The following is an 18,452-nucleotide window of genomic DNA, read 5'->3' on the forward strand; positions in this document are numbered from 1 at the left end:
AGAACACTACGGCAAACTTTACAGCAATAGCCAGGGGGACACCCAGAACCAACAAAAGGCAACCTCATCCTTGAATAAATCAATTCAGGATGACCAGCTAAGTGACCCCCCAGTATCCCCCTATCCAATTGATCTGGTTTTTACCTCCCTAGAAGTGGAAAATGCAATCAGGGAGAGCCCGTCAGGGAAAGCACCTGGCCCCGACCACACCCCAGTGGACGTCTATAAAACAAATCTGGAATTCTGGGCTCCCCTCTTAACCAACGTTTTAAACATGGGAAACAAATGTGGCTTAATTAACACCTGGTCAGATGCAATTGTAGTGCCCATCTTTAAAAAGGGGAATAGGGACGATCCTGCTTGCTACCGTCCTATATCGTTATTGGACGGCCTCATGAAAATCGCAGGTAGGATCGTCCTTAACAGAATCCAGCACTGGGAGACAGAGAAAAAGGTCATCTCGGAACTCCAATACGGGTTCCGAAAGGGATTGGGTACCCAGGAACAATGTTTAAACCTGTCCTTATTGATCTCAAAATACACCAAGGCCAAAAAAGGGGACCTGTTTGTTACCTTTGTTGACCTTAGCTCAGCATTTGATTGTGTGGACCATCTGCAGCTCTGGTCAACATTGGAACACATTGGGGTGGATCCTACCATCATCATATTCATTAAAGAATTATACCGAGATGCCGGCGCCAGAGTGAGGTTCGGGACCCAGGGTCAATGTACACAGAAATTTGCCATAAATAGAGGGGTTAGGCAAGGCTGCATACTTGCGCCCCTTCTATTTAGTTTCTATATAAACTCCATCGTAGAGCACTTAATAAATCTGCCAAGTGACTACCCAGCTGTCAATGGTAGGCCTGTACCCATTCTTTTATATGCCGATGACGCGGCAATCATGTCTAGGACTAAGGTAGGGCTGCAGAGAGCAGTAACTGAATTTTCATCCTACATGGGGAAAAGAAACTTGAAAGTGAACACCTCTAAAACTTTCTCCATGTCCTGCACCCAAAAAAACAAAAGGCCACAATGTTCGATATATCTTGACGAGCAAAGAATTGAGTGCACGGACACCTTTTGCTACCTGGGTGTTGTCTTTGAGAGGAAAGGAGGTTGGAAACATGCAGTATCTGCTAGGAAACTTGCCTTCAGCCGTGCCATTGGGGCCCTGCGAACTTTTGCAGCTAAAATCGGGGGCAAACCAATTGCTGAGATGTTACAGATCTATCAAGCCAAGTGTATAGCGACAGTCACTTATGGAGCAGGCCTATGGGGCTTTGAAAATGTGTCCTCCCTACAAACCTGTGAGAACCTTTTTATCCGCTATTTACTAGGTGTGAGCAAATCTACTTCGACTTTTATTACCCATATCGAGACTGGCCTCAAATACCTTAGCGACACTATAAAGTTATCACCGTGTTTGCTGTGGCACAAAATCTGGACCACTATGGAATGCCAATTTAACAGAGAACTCATCATGGACTGTATGAACTTGGATGGTGCATCCAAAATCAAATGGCTACGATACGTCCACCTGATGTTCTCTAAAATTGGACCTCCCGAATTTTATGATGCCCCAGAGTCTCTAGAAAACTTGTCTAGGCCAGCTCTCAAAAAACTTTTAATCACGCACCTGGAAAGCGCCAGATAGGATACTGAGAAACTTAAGAGCACTACCCTGAGTTACCAAAAAATTACCCCTATTGAAGGTTTACAAACTTATCTCAGGATTGAAACTGCACCTTACCCTCGTATGCTTCTCACTAGGCTGCATTTAGGCACCTTCTTCCGTATGGTCACTTTCCCAAAACAGAATGATTGGACTTCGTCGAATCTAATTTGCCCATGCGATGATCATTCTTCGCAAAGTAACATTCATATCATGTTCTTTTGTAAACTGTACTCTGCCCCGAGGAAACTATTCCTTTTACCTCTTCTTAAACACTGGGGCATAAGAACATGTAAAACTGCTTATCTGAAGTTACTCTTGTTAGATGAGGTGTATGTTATCTTTGTTGTTTCTTGCTTTTTAATGTCAGTGATGAAATACAGAAACTCTATGATGTAAGCTTTACATGTTTAAATTTTCTAGTAGCTCCAACATGAGACCTTTCGGTTATTTGTTTATCTCTGACTTTTTATATATGGAAAAATGTTTTATAGATTCCTCACAAATTTTCTCGATGTGGAAATCCTTTTTAAATTTATGGTATAAACTGTACTGTATGCTTTTATGATTTCTCAGATAAATCGAATAAAGCTAAATTTGAATTTGAATTGAATTTGTTTGAAAACCATAAACCTGCGCCATGTAAAATCCAACCCCCCCCCCCCCCCCCCCCCCCCCCCCCCCCTCCCATAGCAAAGACAAAGATATTTTAACAGGAGAGGCCTCATTGAAACCAGCAATGTCAATGCCCAAGAGTTCACATACTGTGAACTCCAAAGAACTGCTCCAGATTTAAGATGTATGCAAAAAGATGAACACCAACTGAGAAAAATACTCTATCTCGTGCTCCTTCCTCTGGACAACTCTCTAGGAATTCTAGGCTGAGGAAAATATCAAAGAACTTCTATCTTCCTTTCAAAAAATCTTAATTGCAAAAAATGCATGTCCAAAGAAAAACCCACCACCTCGGGGTGGCTGCACTGGTCATGTCATCACCAAGTCATAAACATGTCGCAATATCAAAGGGATGTCCCTATTGACTTCAAACATACAATAATCACATCTCCTGAGAACATTAAAAGGCAATTCTACATTTTTGAGAAACTTTAGACCCACCTAATTTCTTCCATGCATTGTAAAGGCTTTGGAATCCATAGTTTGCATGCAAACGTCTCACCTAGAAAACAATATCTCGAGTAACATTCTGTCAGGTTCCTATCACCATTGTGTGACCAAAACCACATAGTATTACATTGGACAGGAAACGGTCTCCGAATGAGGCTAGCAGGAGGACTGTCCAAGCATTCTGTTAGATATCTCAGCAGCATTTGACAACTTCGAGCCAACATGCTGATTGAACTACTTGTATTTGTTGAAATTGGGGGTCCAACAGCTCTGGTACAAATCCACTCAAGAAATCACACCAAGTAGTTTCTTTAAAAAAATCTAATCTGTCTAGAGTAGAGTTCCACAATTATCAGCTCTCATCTATCCTTTTAATCTCAAGCATCGCAGCCTTTACTAGCAGTTTGGATACCCACTTTTTTGGCCATCGACTATACATGGACAGCACACAGATATACCTCAAGTAGAAAAGGTATCTAGGACTCGCAAGAAAGTGGCTACATATAAATTCTAGAGAAATAATCACACTATGGAACTTACTGAGGATCTGATAGAATCCAGGACCTGCAAATCAATTAGTTGTTGGGTTTCCTCTTTACGCAATTACAAAGCAGATAAACTCTACGAGAAGGTGCATGATAAATGGCAGTCTAAAGAAAATCTTCAGGTATCTATTACAACTTGAGATTGAATAAACAAGTTTAATGTTACCATATTAAAAGGGCGCATTTGCGGGAAATGTAATTTCATACCAAGTGGTTGCTTTACAGAACTCAGGCCTTTCTCCATACAATTAACCCTCAAATCCCTTCAAATAGCTTTAGGTACTCAATGGATGGGGGAGAATAGGCGGGGCGGAAGGTGGGGGGGAACTAGACCCACATTATATTTGGTTGTCCTAGATTAAGACAATTCTGGAGCGGAGACTGATCAGTCCTGTTCCCCTATATTAGAATTGGAGCACCCGCTAGATGTTCAGACAGTGGTCCTTGGGTTTTCATCGAACCTAAACGTTGGCCTCTCACAGAAGAAACAATGATATATTATTGTTTTAATAGCCAGATCAATAACCTTTCAAAAGTGGCGATCTGAAAAAAATCCACATTTTCAACATTGGTGGTCCAAACTATGCAGAATCAGGGAATCAGAAAAGATATGCACGAAGGTCCAGATCATATGGGATTTTATTTTATTTAATTTTTAACTCTGGGAGGCATTTGGTTACGAGCTGTTTTGACAATATGTACAATGTAAAATGTAAAATTATGCATTTGTTTTTATCAAGTTGGGGGAGGTCTCGAGTGTTTCATGTAATGTAAGTGTAATATAATGTCATTCTTAATTCTCTTTTTAACGATCCTATCAATGTATTTACCAAATTGAATGTTGAAAGTTGTTTGTGAAAGATTTAGGAGAAGAAAGAAGGGGAAAGAAGGAAGTAGATGATTGTAATGATTTAATTGCTATGAAAAAGATGAACTCTCTCAATAAATAAATAATTTAAAGAAAGTGGCTACCTGCTTGGAGGATAATCAGCGTTGGAGGTACCATAACGGGATCTCTCTTTTCAAGAAGATAAATCATATTGCTCAAGGGATCCTTAGATCCTTCATCACTTCTATTCATATGGCCTGATCCCATAAGGCATGCATCTGCATCAGTCACATAGGCATGCAGAATGGCTTTAGGATTTGACATTGACCTCTCAATTTTATCAAAAAAATAGCTATCACAAAAACCACGCTCTCTCACCTTGAACTCGTTGAACCTAGACCGATTACTGCATTGCAATTTATACATATCTGAAATGAGGAGCTCCCCGAGCTCCAAAGAGCAAAGAAACCACTGCTCAGCTCATATTTGGCCTGCATTGCCATGCCCACATCAAGCTAGCATTGAAAATCCTCCATTGGCTTCCCATCAAAGAAGGCAGTTCAACTCCCTCTGCCTTACACCTATGCTGGGGACAAGTCCTACAAAAAGAAGTGGGGGGATACTAAAGTTAGGTGACGTCGCGACGGGGAGTGACGTCACGACGGGGAGTGACGTCACGACGGGGAGTGACGTCACGACGGGGAGTGACGTCACGACGGGGAGTGACGTCACAGGATGGAGTCACCTCTCACTACAGGTCGTGCGACATCAGTGGAGATGAGACACAGCACTGCTCTTCATGTAGTGACTACCCTGAGCTCTCTGGCGAGGGGGCTTCACAGTATCACAGTAAAGGCCTTCGATGCACCCACGCATACTGATTTGTGTTTGGGAGATAGACCGTGCGGGCAAGGAAAGCCATCGTTAAAAGTCCAGCTTTTGGGCAGGGGGGACGACATCCACCCGCTAAAATAAGTGGAGGGACGCCGTCCACCCGCGTGGTACACCGACTCGAGCCCTGCACCTATGGCACTAAAAGGCTTTACCCCCAAATAGGTCTATGATCTGGATCTGTGCACGGGCGGCTGGTTCCAGAGCTCCTGCCGCCTGGATCCGAGCATGTGAGGGGGGCGTATCCATGATCTGGAGAGGGCTTCTCAATCCAACCATGATGCCCCTGACCACTCAGGCCTAGGGTGACCAACCGTCCGTAAATTTCACGGACTGCCCATAATTTGGGCCTCTTGTCCGTTACGGATTCTTTACGGATGCCTTTTGTCCGTAATTTCAGCTGCCCCCTGCAAGCAGTCTGAGAGTCCTGTAAATGTCACTGCAGGGGCCAGCTTGCGCTCCTGCTGTGATCAGTGGCCTGCAGCAGCCCCTCCCCAACCTGGCACAGATTGCTATCAGGCCCATTCTCATTCTGTTTGTTGGCCTAATTATCACATAGAGTGATAATGGGCCTGGGCCTCCTCTTTCACTCACTGCTCTTCTCATGGAACGATCGTGTGTGCAGCAGCATTGCTCAGTGAGTGTTACCAGCTGCCACTGCAATGCCACTTTCATCTTTAAGGCTAAGGGATTCCATTAATGGCATCAGTTAATCAGGGGCCAGTGAAGCTTTATATACTCCAGTTTATGCTGTCCCTCCTACTCGCTCAGCATTGTTAGGGTGTAGTGGATCTACTACTCAGTGGACGACTGGAAGCGCAGAGGTATGACTAACAAGCATTTGCAATGCAATAGGCCTCACATTTACGCGAGTTTAAGCTATTGGCATTTTAAATGACAATGCCTTACATTCGTTTTAAAATGAAAACAAGAAGAAAAGGCATTGTTATTCACAATGTGAATAGTTCAGATTTGCGTAAATGCGAAACCTATTGCATTTTTGTCTGTGGTATGCCCTGTTGGGATCAGTTCTAGAAGGCACTGGAATTCCTTTGTACTTGGGAAAGGGCAAACTTGTGAAGAGCTCTGTCTTGATAATGATGACTTGGGTCACGTTGGATTTTGCTTACAATGACTTCAGGGAGATTTCCTCAGATGTAAGGTTGGCACTCTGCCAGAACAAGAGACATCTTAAACCAGTGTGTGTGCTACTTGGAATAATTCCCGTACCAATAGCAGGGAGCAATATCCAACTCTTCCATTGAATCTACTGGAAAACATACTGGTAACCTGCAACCTGTTTGCTTGCTGTGTAGGTAGGTATATTTTAGCATTATCCCTGTGATTTTTGTCACGTACCATTCCTTCCCCATTTTATTATAATGAATGTATTCCTTTAATTATTTTTATTTTTAACGGCATTGTTGTTTCGTTGCTTTGCTAAAAACACCACACCTCACAAGAGGGGGCGGGGGGGGGGGGGGGGGGGGGGGTACTGCTTACGGCACACTACCAATAAACGGTTGTATGACTAAACAACTACCATTTAAACAACAAATGCCTAAACCACGAAGGCTAAACCACTACCAAAGCCAAACCACTACATTCTGTACAACGAATTACTAAACCACGAAAATTATTAATTTTTCATTCTCCGTTAAAAAAATTGCATGTTTGAAACAGAAAAAAAAATCATACTTTTAAATTAAATAATTTTATTTCAATAATCTTTAAATTATCACTGAAATAATCGTTTATTACAAGTGCTGTTCGAGCATGCTTGCACCCTCTAAGTGATTGTTCTAAAGGGCAGTCAGGAGATGCGAAGCATACTACAAACATCTCCATCAAAGAGAGCAATAACAAATATAAGTCATGTGGCCAAGAGACTCACACCCAGGTATGTTACATCATGAGCGTTTATAAACTGGTTTAAGTCTTTAAACATCAGATTCAGGGGACGCTTTTTAATCATAGTTAAGAAAGTAACAGTTCTAAACTAATTTAATTGCGGTGGGTAAATGTATTGTTAGGAGCAACAGAAAACATGTATTGTTAGGAGCAACATATGAATAAAAAATATTTTAATTACTCCAACGGGCATTCCACAAAAAGGTCACAGAATTTTTTTTTTTAAATGGATTGCAGTACATTTTTCTGGTTTGTAAAAATAATTCACTTAAATTAAACAGAAAACCGGCCATTTACTATTTTGTTACTATTTCAACCAGAGTACGGTCACATCGAGCAATGAGCTTAATCACATAACTGTAAAACAAGCCATCACTGCCATCTACTGGTCTAATACGCCAAAATATAACAAACTAATATTTCTACATCGTAATTATAATCAGGAAATGTACAAATGAATTTTTTAAATAATATTACACAGTCCTTAATTATTAAATATATTCAAAAATCAACATCCTGTTCAAAATTATTTTATTATATTTGCACTTGCATTTAAGATTAACTATTCACATTTTGACACTTTCCTCTGGTTTAGTAATAAGTTGTGGTTCAGGTGGTCGTTGTTCGTGCAATAGTGGTTAATAAGGTCGTGGTTTTGGTAAAGGTCGTGGTTAAGGATTCACTGCTTAATACACTCGTTGTTAAGGATTCGTTGTTCAGGCTGTTTCCCCCAATAAACACTGGCAAAGCCAATAGGTACGGCTTGTTTAGGTTTATGTGCTGAATGTTCTTCAGTAACATGGTTTTATACTGCATGAACAGAAAAAACACATCTAAGCTCCCCATATGCACTAGACAATACCACGATGCACATATACACTCGGAAACACACAGAGAAATGTATTTAGATATGCATTCAGTCAAACAACACATATAAGTGCCCATAGAGTCATATTTATATGACAGCTGGATTAATGTGTGAATTGATGGCTGTGTAAAGAAGGGTGAGTAGGCAATTCAAAGCTGTGGGTGTCTACAGTGTTGTGGGAAGATTGAAGCAGTTGTATTGTTGGACTGATACATGCAGACTTGGTGTGGGTGGACAGGTGAATGCATGGATGTTGGTGGTGGCTATGACCTGGAGAGACTGTGAATGGCGGGCCCATGGCCGGGATAGGTGGATGCATGCCTGTGTGTAGGCACAGGAGGCTGATGGCCCAGAAAGAGCATCAGGTGGAAAGGGAGCATACGAGCAATGTAAAGGTGTCAAACGATAGCACCGGAGACTTCTAGCACACAAACACTGTACTGGAACCGATGGAATACAGGCAGCACAAGGGGTTGACTGTCTAGGAACAAGGTGGAGATAAGGGAGAGCACAAAAACAGTAGGGCCTGGCATTAGGGAAGACAGAGGCTGAGGCTCAAGAGCCCGGGCAGAGAGAGATGGGCACCCATGTCAGACAAGCTAACAGCTATGTGGTTATACTAAATAAGTGGTTCCCTACGTCAAATCTCCTTATTGATGTAATACCTACACTTTCGCAATTGCTTTATTAACCTTCTTGCTTTCTCAAATATTCTTGGAAAGGCACCATTTGCCCATTCTTTTTGCTAACTTTTCTCAGGGAATTTTGACCCTTTGTCCTGAATTTTTAGACTCACTGTGCTGAATTTGTATCCATGCCAGTTGGTGACCCTACTCAGGCCCTTAGCTATTCCCCCACCCCCATCATTTCAGCTGGAGGTGCCTCCCCTTACAGTCTCTCGTGCAGCCCTTACCCTCCTTCCTAGGATCTGGTTAATGGCGGCGCTCTCTTTCAGCGTGCACTCGGCGATGACCTTCGCTCGCATCTCTTTCATATACAACATGAAAGCATTGAGGGGCTTCTTGATGGTCGGCTTCTTCGGCTCCTTTTCCTTCTTGGGCTCTGGCTGCGGTTTCCTGTTCAGGAGAAGAAAACAAGTCAGTGGATCATCCCTGCACACACTACATCAGAGGGCAGCGCGTGCCGCCCGGGAACACCTGGCACAATAAACGCTTCCTAATCCAAACAGGAAGAGCAGGGGGCAGGCCTCGGCGCCCCATGCAGTGCAGCCACGCGCATCAACATGCCCCCGTCTGATGGGTACTAGCTAAATAAAACACAGCAATGATAGGACTCCATGTGCCCCTCAGGGCTCGGTGCCACTGAACCTGCTGCACCAATCGCGGCTACGCCCTTGCTAATGGGCAGATGAGATTTTGCAAAAAGGGGGGGAGGGGGGCGGGAGAGAGACCTAAAATGGGTGGCCCCTCCGTGCCAACCATTTAATCGTGGAATAATCTGTTCCTTGTCATGTTTGCTCAAGAAAAAGGACATCCACCTCCAGTGAGAATGTTGAGGGATGGATTGTCTACTTACTACCGTTTATGGTTTTATTTACAATTGTCTTTTGCTCGTCATTATACTCAGAGTCTGGTACTATCTTGAAACCATTAAAGTGACATTAACCAAGCAAACAGATTTGTATTTTGTTATCAAAATGTATGTGCATACAATGGCTCACAACCGATACGGATGCATTCAGAGTAAAACAGTCATACTTATCGAGCCATCAGTGCACTAAAATGACAAAAGTACAGGTCTCAACGCAAACAGGCCGCACACATACACTCGCCAATCGAGGCACACAAACAGATTTACACACTTATATTCTGCAAATAGTTAATGCCATGACTGACACCTAAATTAAGCCAAGGTTTTTGTTATACCGACATTTTCATAAAGGAATGTTTGCAAAGTGATGTTGTTTAAAAAGACATAACTGATTGAACGCACCACCTGGCCCAATTTACAACCACACATGCACAAAATGAACACATGGCTGACAAATGTATATATTTGAAAAACATACATTTGGTCTTTGGTCACCTATTTTTGTTGTACTTCTCACAAAAGAAGGAAAGGGTTTAAAAATATAGTGCATGATGTTGATTCTTTCACTCTACTGGGGTATCAAATATTTTCAGAAGCCTACTTTAGTTTACATTTCATAACAGATAATTGGCTCCACATTTCAGGTACTTGGAGTGGCTATGAACATTTTTTGAGCAACAACAGAAGCATTATGCTGTTCAAAACGACCAAGCACTGCATCAACCCCCTGCCAGTCCCAACTATTCCACACACACAAAATGCAATCAACCTCTTCAGTATACAGATCAAACAGCACATAGATGACACCAAGCCTGCTTCAATTCTTACACCCACCCTTTCCCCTAGAATCCTGCAATGGTCAGACTTAAAAATCCTATAGTTCAGATATCAATGAAATACTCCGCTACCTCAAAGCAAATTGTTATTAAGATCCGAGATTATGATCATCCTTCATTAAAGGTCTCTGGAGATGTTCATACTCCTACTTACCATTGGCAGTACCTTCCTCACTCAATTTACCTTTCAAAAAGATCTCATGACAGGCCAGATCCTTCCACTCCTAAAGACACTTACATTATTAAATCCTGATGACCTTGCCAGCTACATGGCCATCATTGACCTACCATTCATCAGCAACATCATTGGAAAAGTAGTCTATATTCAACTACACAATCACATCAATGCAAACCACCCCCAGCAGGACTATTAACGTGGCGTCAAGCACAAAATGCAGCATGGAGACCACTACCTTATGCATCGCAGATAATGCCCTCGGCTGAAGATGAAGATGACCCATGATTCCTGATATTGCCAGACCTCTCAAAAAGACACTGACACAGTCTACCTCCCCACCCTAATCTGTACCCAGGAATTTCAAATGGGATTTCCATGCACTACCTTTTGCTGCCTCTTCTCCTATCTTTCCAACCTACACTAGTCTTCACATGGGCACCTCCAGGTCACAAAAGATACCAATCACTTGTGGAGTCCTCCAGGGTTCCATACCCTCTCTTGTCATCTTCAACCTTTCCATGGAGCCACTTAGTGCTCTACTCACAGATAAAAGCATCAAGGTTCACCAATTTGCTGATGACAAACTCCACTTGAAAATGTGCTATTCCTCAAACATTGCTTGTACATCATCCAGACTTGGATATCCAGTACTGACCTGAAGTTCAATCAAACCAAGGCAGAATTCCTGTTAGCTAACCATCTCTGGTGGTTCTCGACACACCTGCAGTCAGGACACTATCTGACTGCAGACTCAGGAGAGTAAAAAAGAAAAACAAGACAGCAGGCCTTTTCGGTCTATGCACCCAGGATCTGGAACAACATTCTAGAATCCATCACCATAATTTAGGAAATAGAAGGCGACTTACTTCTTCAAAGAACAATAGATCACAGTTGAATAACTGTCCACAACCCAGCTTTCTCTCCTATTAGCTGTCTTCATCTTAGTCTTTGACCATGTACAGCACTCTGTTGTCTCTTGGGTAGGTTTAAGCTATATGAACACCATATACATTTATACATACAAAGAGTGTTTTTCTCTTAATATTGATTCATGCTGCTTAATGTAAACTGAGGGCTAACTTTTTGTGCCTGCGCAGATAATTAGACACTGGCAAGGAGGATTGTTAGAATAGCCAACAAACAGCTGTAACCTGTACAAGCATTATTTAGCAAAGCATGGAGAAAAGTAACAAATGCTTGAAATGTCGACAACATATTTTGGACCAAATTTTTCTGGATCACTATTAAGTCTCATTTAAACCCACTATAATTTGCAAAAGAACTCTGTTCTATGATTTATAGTCATTCATAACATTTTGGATTTCTACTTGCTTTCATGTACAATCTATTGAACATGTGTGAATCACTAAAAAGCACAGAGCAACCCACTGCCTGAACATACCATGTTATCACCTAACAAACCACAACAACAACATTATGTAAAAAATAATCGGCTTTGACTTTACGGTCTATGGTTCATTTTTACATGAAATACAATATCACTCAATGTCTATGATTCCTCCATTTAGGACTTCAAAAGAACCACTATTCTTTATTTGAACAGGTCGAAAAGTTCAGGGTACTTCAAGGAGTCAAATGTTCTGGCGCTATCCAGTAGAATAATTTGATTCCTAATAATTTGATTCCTAACCCATCTGCCACCTCAAGTTGTTTTTTGTAGTCACTGGTCCGTAAACCATTCTAATCTGGTAATCTTGAACAGGAATAACTGCAATCATTAGCTAATAAAATGATCTTACATTGATTTGAGTGACAACTATTTGTCTTACCTGTGAATCAATGGTCAATACTTTCCCACTCCCACTTCAAAACCGTAATGCAATGAACCCTGCATGCCAAGACATTCTCATAGCTTTGATCCACAAAATATCACAAAATGCAAAGTTCTAGAGAGGTCTTTGGGTACTCACATGATTCTCTCATAGTGGTCCAGGTCTTGTTTCCCAGAGTGCGGCATGATGGCAGGATGAGGGATCCCTGATGGATGCATCCCGGAACTCAACATCAGAGGATGTGTAAACCTTTGTACAACAACATTTTTGTTATGGTTTATAGTATGGAAAGTGCCAACTGAATTGTCTATTACCACTTAAAAGAAAAGCGTTTTTACCCAAATCAAGGATACATCTTTTAACAATCAGGATTTGCCCTCCCGACATCTGAACCTGTGACGTGCATGTTACAGACAGATCTCTGCAGTAGGTGCTCAAACCATCTACTATGCGCATGATTCCGAGCAAAGTGCTAAACCTCTAGTATTTTGATTTATGCATTCCCAAACAGGTGATTTGACAATTAAAACTTTACAAATCTTTGAGGCGCTATGTTATGGGCATTTTACAATTTTTTCAAATGTCCTGGCTTATGCCTGCATATCCTACTCTGGCACTTGCTGAACCTCAGCATTGTGGAAAAGTTGCAAATGTATGGTTAAGGCAAAGTGGAAGCTTCTTTTTCCATTAGACTGAAAAGTATCCCTTCCCTAGGAACCTGCTTAAAAATTGGGGTGCAATAGTGAACTGGTCGTTCACTTGTAAGCTTGAGTACATGCAGTCCCACTCTGGATGCTCAATGTTGAAGCCTTTGGCGACCCGACCTATAAATATGTCATTTCAAAGGGACTGGAAGATTATATGGAGGTCAAATGGGGCTCCGCTGGCACCAGGGCGACTGAGTGGGATGCCATGAATGTGGTGGTACGGGGGATCTTTTTGTCCACAGAGGTGGGGTTAAAAAGTGCTGGAACATGACTTGCGGTGTAAGGAGTAACGGTTGGCAGCTTTGGAAAAAGAACTTCCTACGAAGAGAGGTCGGTGGAATGGGAGGATGTTCGGCGGCAGATAGGGGACATATGGGACTCTCTAGGCAAATATGATAGAATGAGTACACATCACTGGTACACGGAAGGAGATAAGGCGGGCGGCTGTTAGCACGCATGATTGGGGCAGCGACTCAGCCTTGCCCTATCCTAGCACTTAAAAACGATCTTGGCCAGACGGTGTATACCCAACATGAAATAAATAAGGTTTTCCTAGCCCATTTAAACAAAATACATTCTGTGAGTAATTTGCCTTCGACCCTGGAAGCGGTGGAGGCCTATTTGGCTGAAGTAGAGCTGCCTAGTATCGAAGCGGAAAGCCAGGAGGCCCTGGGGGGCCCCTTTAGTGGGGAGGAGATTCGGGCAGCCATTGCTCACTTGAAAACGGCAAAGTCCCCGGGCATGGATGTTATGGCTGGTGAACTCTATAAAGAGTACGGCGGAGTGTTGATCCCCAAATGAATAGAGGTCACAGTGGAGGCTGAGGAGTGTGGTACACGCCCAGACTCCATGAGGGAAGCACTGATTGTGATGATGCCCAAACCCGGGAAGGATCCCCCTCCTCCCCGGCTCTTATAGGCCCATCTCCATGCTAAATGTCGATCTTAAACTTATCAGCCAGGTGTTGGCGTCTAGGCTCCTCCCCTATCTTTGATGACTGGTCCATGATGACCAGTCCGGGTTTATCCCGGGCAGAAATACGTTGCGAAATATCCGCCGCCTGGCGCATATAATGCAATCTTTGGAAGGGCGGGCCAAACAGCACACATTGGTGTTCCTCGATTAGTTGGAGCTACCTTTGGCGGGTATTGCTCAACATGGGCCTTGGGGAAGGATTTGTCAACTGGATAAAGCTGCTGTATGCGCATCCGATGGCAAGGGTTCGCACTGGGCTTTACGTGTCCGATGCATTCCCCATAGCAAGAGGGACGCGACAGGGTTGCCCGCTTTTCCCCTTGCTATTTGCTCTGGCAATGGAGCCATTGGCGTGTCATCTGCGACAATTGCTGGATGGACTGGGTGTAAGAGTAGGAAGTTCGGAGCATGTGGTGTCACTGTACACCGATGAGCTAATATACCTAAACTGACTGTCTCAGTCATTGCCAACATTGCTAGCTGCGCTGGCCCAGTTCGCGGGGTCTCTGGGCTTCACATTAGTAGAACAAAGCACAGGTCTACGCGATAAGGACAGACCGAGAATGGGGAGGAGGCCAACGTCCAGTGTTAGAGTTGCCATGGGTTGAGGACACGATCCGCTACCTGGGGATATGGGTCGGGAGGACATAGGAGATGTTCTATCGGCACAATATGGGGAGGATAATTCGAGGGCTGCAGGGTAGCATAACTTTTTGGAACACTCTTAACCTATCCCTGATGGGAAAGATTGCGCTAATAAAGATGGTGGTCCTGCCCTGATGTCTCTACACCATGCAAGGCTCCTTCTTTGAAATTGCACACCGGGTATTTAGGGAGCTTGATAATTACTGTGGAATGGGAAGCGATGCAGGGGTAGTTTAGTGGTCATGACGCGCAGCTGTGGCAACGGGGGGGGTTGGAAATCTGACTTGGAACTCTATTATTTTGCATCGCAATTGCAACATGCTATTGCTTGGCTGGACGTTGACCACTCCTGGGAGAGGTCCTTGTTGGCAGGTACGTACGGAGACCAGCAACTGGGGGCGCTGTTCTGGCTGGCCGGGGGGCTAACGGCGCACGGTCCCCCTTTGGTGCGGCTCGGAGCTGCAATTTGGAGCAGAGTGGTCTGGAGAATAATTCGGGACAGACCCTTTGCTCCGGAGGCGGACTTCTGGATAATGCCGCCCTTTGCCCGGATTGACCAGGTGATGTCAGTAGAGGCCTGGAAGGCCGGAGGATGCTTAATGTTGTCTGACCTCTACCCAGATGATACATTTATCACTCATCAGGAGGCGGTGGCCACCTTCGAGTTGGGAACAGGGCAGTTTCTGCAGTAAGCCAAACTGGCGGCAACGGCGCGACAACTGTGGCCTACATTCCCAGACGCCACGGGGCACTCCCACACTCTAGTCACCATGATTGCTATGGCGGGAGGGAGAATGTGTGTTACCCACCTCTACAGAGCATTGAGGGGCGACAAAAAGAACGGCCCTCTACCCATAGAAGATAAGTGGCAGCAGGTGTGTCCACGAGAGGTCACAACGCGAGACTGGGAACAAATACAAGGAAGTGTGCGGAAGGTGGCGGTGAGCAATCGTTTTAAGCAGATCCAGTACAACATAATACTTATGACGTACCTTTCGCCCAGGAGGTTGCAAGCCATTGATGGTGCCAGGGACCCTAAATGCCCCAGATGTCACTATGATACGGCAGATTTTCTGCAAATGTTATGGACATGCCCGAAGATTCAGACGTACTGGGGGGAGGTTATTGTGGATCTGACCCGAATTACGGAATGGACTATAGAGCTAGATCTATGTACTGGTTTACTGGGCTTGATCCCTAAGGACCCGAAACGGAAGACAAGCAGGCGGTTCTTGATCCTGGGTCTAGTCCTAGCCAAGAGGCGTATTGCGATCCACTGGTTATTTCCACAGGGACCAATACTGGCCAAATGGAGGGTGGATTTACGTGAATGGTCCCTGGCAGAGGAAGGGCGTATGAAAAAGTACCAGGAGAAATCCTAAGCTACCCGAGGTGTTACTGGCATGGGGAGTGAGGATGCAGGAGATAGGGGAACAGGCTTCCCAAAGATCTATAGACAGTGAGGTGGATCCATCCATCATAGAGGGGAGGTCCCCGGGACAGGAGGGAGAGACGCAGGAGGAGCCCGCATGATTACTAAGTTATATGTATCCTGAGTTACATAGACCCGGCAGTGGGGGGGTTGGGGTAGAGAAGGGGGCGGTTGGGGGGTTGTGGGGTGGGCGGGGTTTCCTATAGTTGGGTAAGTTCTGGGTGGGGAACATTTTGTGAGACTGTTAACTGAAGAAAACGTGAGGGTGGTGAATCTAGTCATTATCGATGATGTATATTCTTATAGTGTTGTTGTTCACCTCGGCTGCGGTGGACGAAATGTAACTAAGTTGTTATGAATATGCATTGCAGATTTGGAGAAAACCCAATAAGGAAATAAAAACATTAAAAAAGCTTGAGTACATGCAAATGTGGCAAAGGCAGTGGCGTTCTTTATAAAGGATTACAAAGGAAAAGGTTCATGCAACTGAATTACCAAGTCCCCTTAAACCACCCCAGCTCCGGGGCCATTTACAACTCTGGACAAACGTGCATATTTTGTAGATGTACAGCAGCTGTAAGTTAGGTCTGTGTGCATAAAAACTTGCAAATGCTTAGTCTTGTGAAGTTGTGTCTGTATTTCACATACACAGTTGTGACTTTTCTGCTAGCAAGAAAACACTTGTGAAAGACAGTCAATATTAGGATGTCCAATGCTTTTTCCCAAGCCCCCAACACATTTATACCTGTTCAGTACAAGGGGCAACACATTTTGTTTGATTTAATGTGATTTTATATAGCGCGAACATACCCGAAGGTGTCAGAGCGCTTTACATAAGAACCAGTTGTGATACGTAAGGACTTAGGATTACATGAGTTACATAAAAAATGCAAACAGAAAAAAATTGCAAATGTACAAGTGGTAAAGTCACACAAGGAAGAGATACAAGCAGAAAAAATTGCAAATGTACAAGTTGTAACGTCACTCAAGGAAGAGATAGAAATAGATAAACTCCAAGAGTCACATAGGAATGGAAGAGAGTACAGGTCTACTACATATACTAGTGGTTAGAGTTATCACTATATACATGTATATACAAATAGTAGAATTTCTCAGGTCAAGGCCCAAAAAAATCACCCAAAAAACAGGAGAGCAAAGTTCCATTAAGGGGGTCAGAGGGGGGACGTAGTCACAGCACCAAGGGAGGGTGGGAGGGATACAAGGGTATGGAGAAAAGGCAAATCAGAGGATCGTCAAGGGGGGGAAAAAGGGAAAAGGGTATGGACAAGATGGCGGGTCAGGGTCCAGAGAAAAATGGCAGAGAACAGCAGCAAAAAGGCGGGCAGGACAAAAGTAGAGAAGTCCATGAGAGTGACCCAGTGAGTTCTTAAGGTGCAACGGAGTCAAGGGAAACTGCTGGGACCTCGCTGTCGCAGCACTGGGCCCCCCTGCAGACTAGTCCTGCGGTCCATTGGTTGATCCTGTCGCCCCTGAAGCTGAATCTCGATCAGCAACGGGGCTCAGGGAATTTGTTAGGTCCTCGATGCCATAGCAGTGGTCGGACCTTCCACTAACCCCCCCCCCCCCCCCCCTCCCTCCCCCCGCATACTAGTCCAGCGATTTATCCTGTTCCCAAAACCTTCGGGACACGACCCTGGATCGGACCCTGCACTGCCTCCCTGCACATTTGTCCGGCGGTCGATCTCGTACCCTGGACCTTCAGGACACGACCTCGGGCTTCCCTGCGTTGATGCTCCTGAAGCGCCCCCGAGACAACCAGGTGTTATAGTCATCGCCCCTGGAGTTACAGCAGTACACTGACTGAGCACGCGGTGGTGAATGTAGCACACATCTCGCCGGCTCCTCTCCAGGCCTCCGGAGCTCGCCTCGCCGCAGTCCTCCGCCCCCGGAGCCCTCGCACCTTCCCCCGGGCCACGGATAGCGCAGCCTGACTTCAACTACGTGTACAAGAAGTGCGACCTGCTGTTGGGCTATGCCCACCCGGAGGTGCTGCTGGCCGCCGGGGTCTTCTGTTCGCTGGGGTTGCTGTTGTCCTACCGCTACCGGGGCGGCACGGCTCCGCACCGAGGCTGCACGGGCAGCTACGGCCCCTTGGGTCTGGACACAGGCCTGGGGCTCACACCGACCCAGGACTCTTAACCCTCGATGGAAATCTATATTCGAAGACTCTCACTGCAGGGTCCGGCGCCATGCTCCAGGAGTGATGCACCCCCGGGGTGATGGAGTCTGGCCCCTTCCCGGCGTCCCCTGAGAGCCTGGCAGGTACTTTCCGCATCCGCGCACCTCATGGAATGTGGCAGACCGCTACGTGGTGGCGTGCGCCTCTTGTCACTGGGGTCAGCTGGCGACGTGCGCCACTCGTCTCTGGGGTCAGCGGTTCACAGCTGACCTTCGGCGCCTCTGCGTGCTCCGCGCCTTCCGAGTTCTTCTCTTCCGCCTTTCAGATAGACAAACCAAATAAATTGCAGTC

At 44.8% G+C, this 18,452-nt stretch overlaps 1 protein-coding gene across 3 annotated transcripts in view; it reads right to left on the minus strand.

Moving 5' to 3' along the window:
- The window catches only part of TCF7 (transcription factor 7), a 323,065-nt gene that overhangs the window by 65,153 nt on the left and 239,460 nt on the right, over positions 1-18,452 (minus strand). For all 3 annotated transcript variants that reach the window (XM_086931528.1, XM_086931529.1, XM_086931530.1), the window contains exons 6-7: positions 12,341-12,451; positions 8,758-8,920 (exon numbers count right to left, since the gene is read on the minus strand). In XM_086931528.1, the coding sequence (XP_086787654.1) occupies positions 8,758-8,920; positions 12,341-12,451 (274 nt within the window). The remainder of the gene's footprint in view (positions 1-8,757; positions 8,921-12,340; positions 12,452-18,452) is intronic.

Source organism: Lissotriton vulgaris, chromosome 7, assembly GCF_964263255.1.
Source record: "Lissotriton vulgaris chromosome 7, aLisVul1.2, whole genome shotgun sequence".
Taxonomy (NCBI): domain Eukaryota; kingdom Metazoa; phylum Chordata; class Amphibia; order Caudata; family Salamandridae; genus Lissotriton; species Lissotriton vulgaris.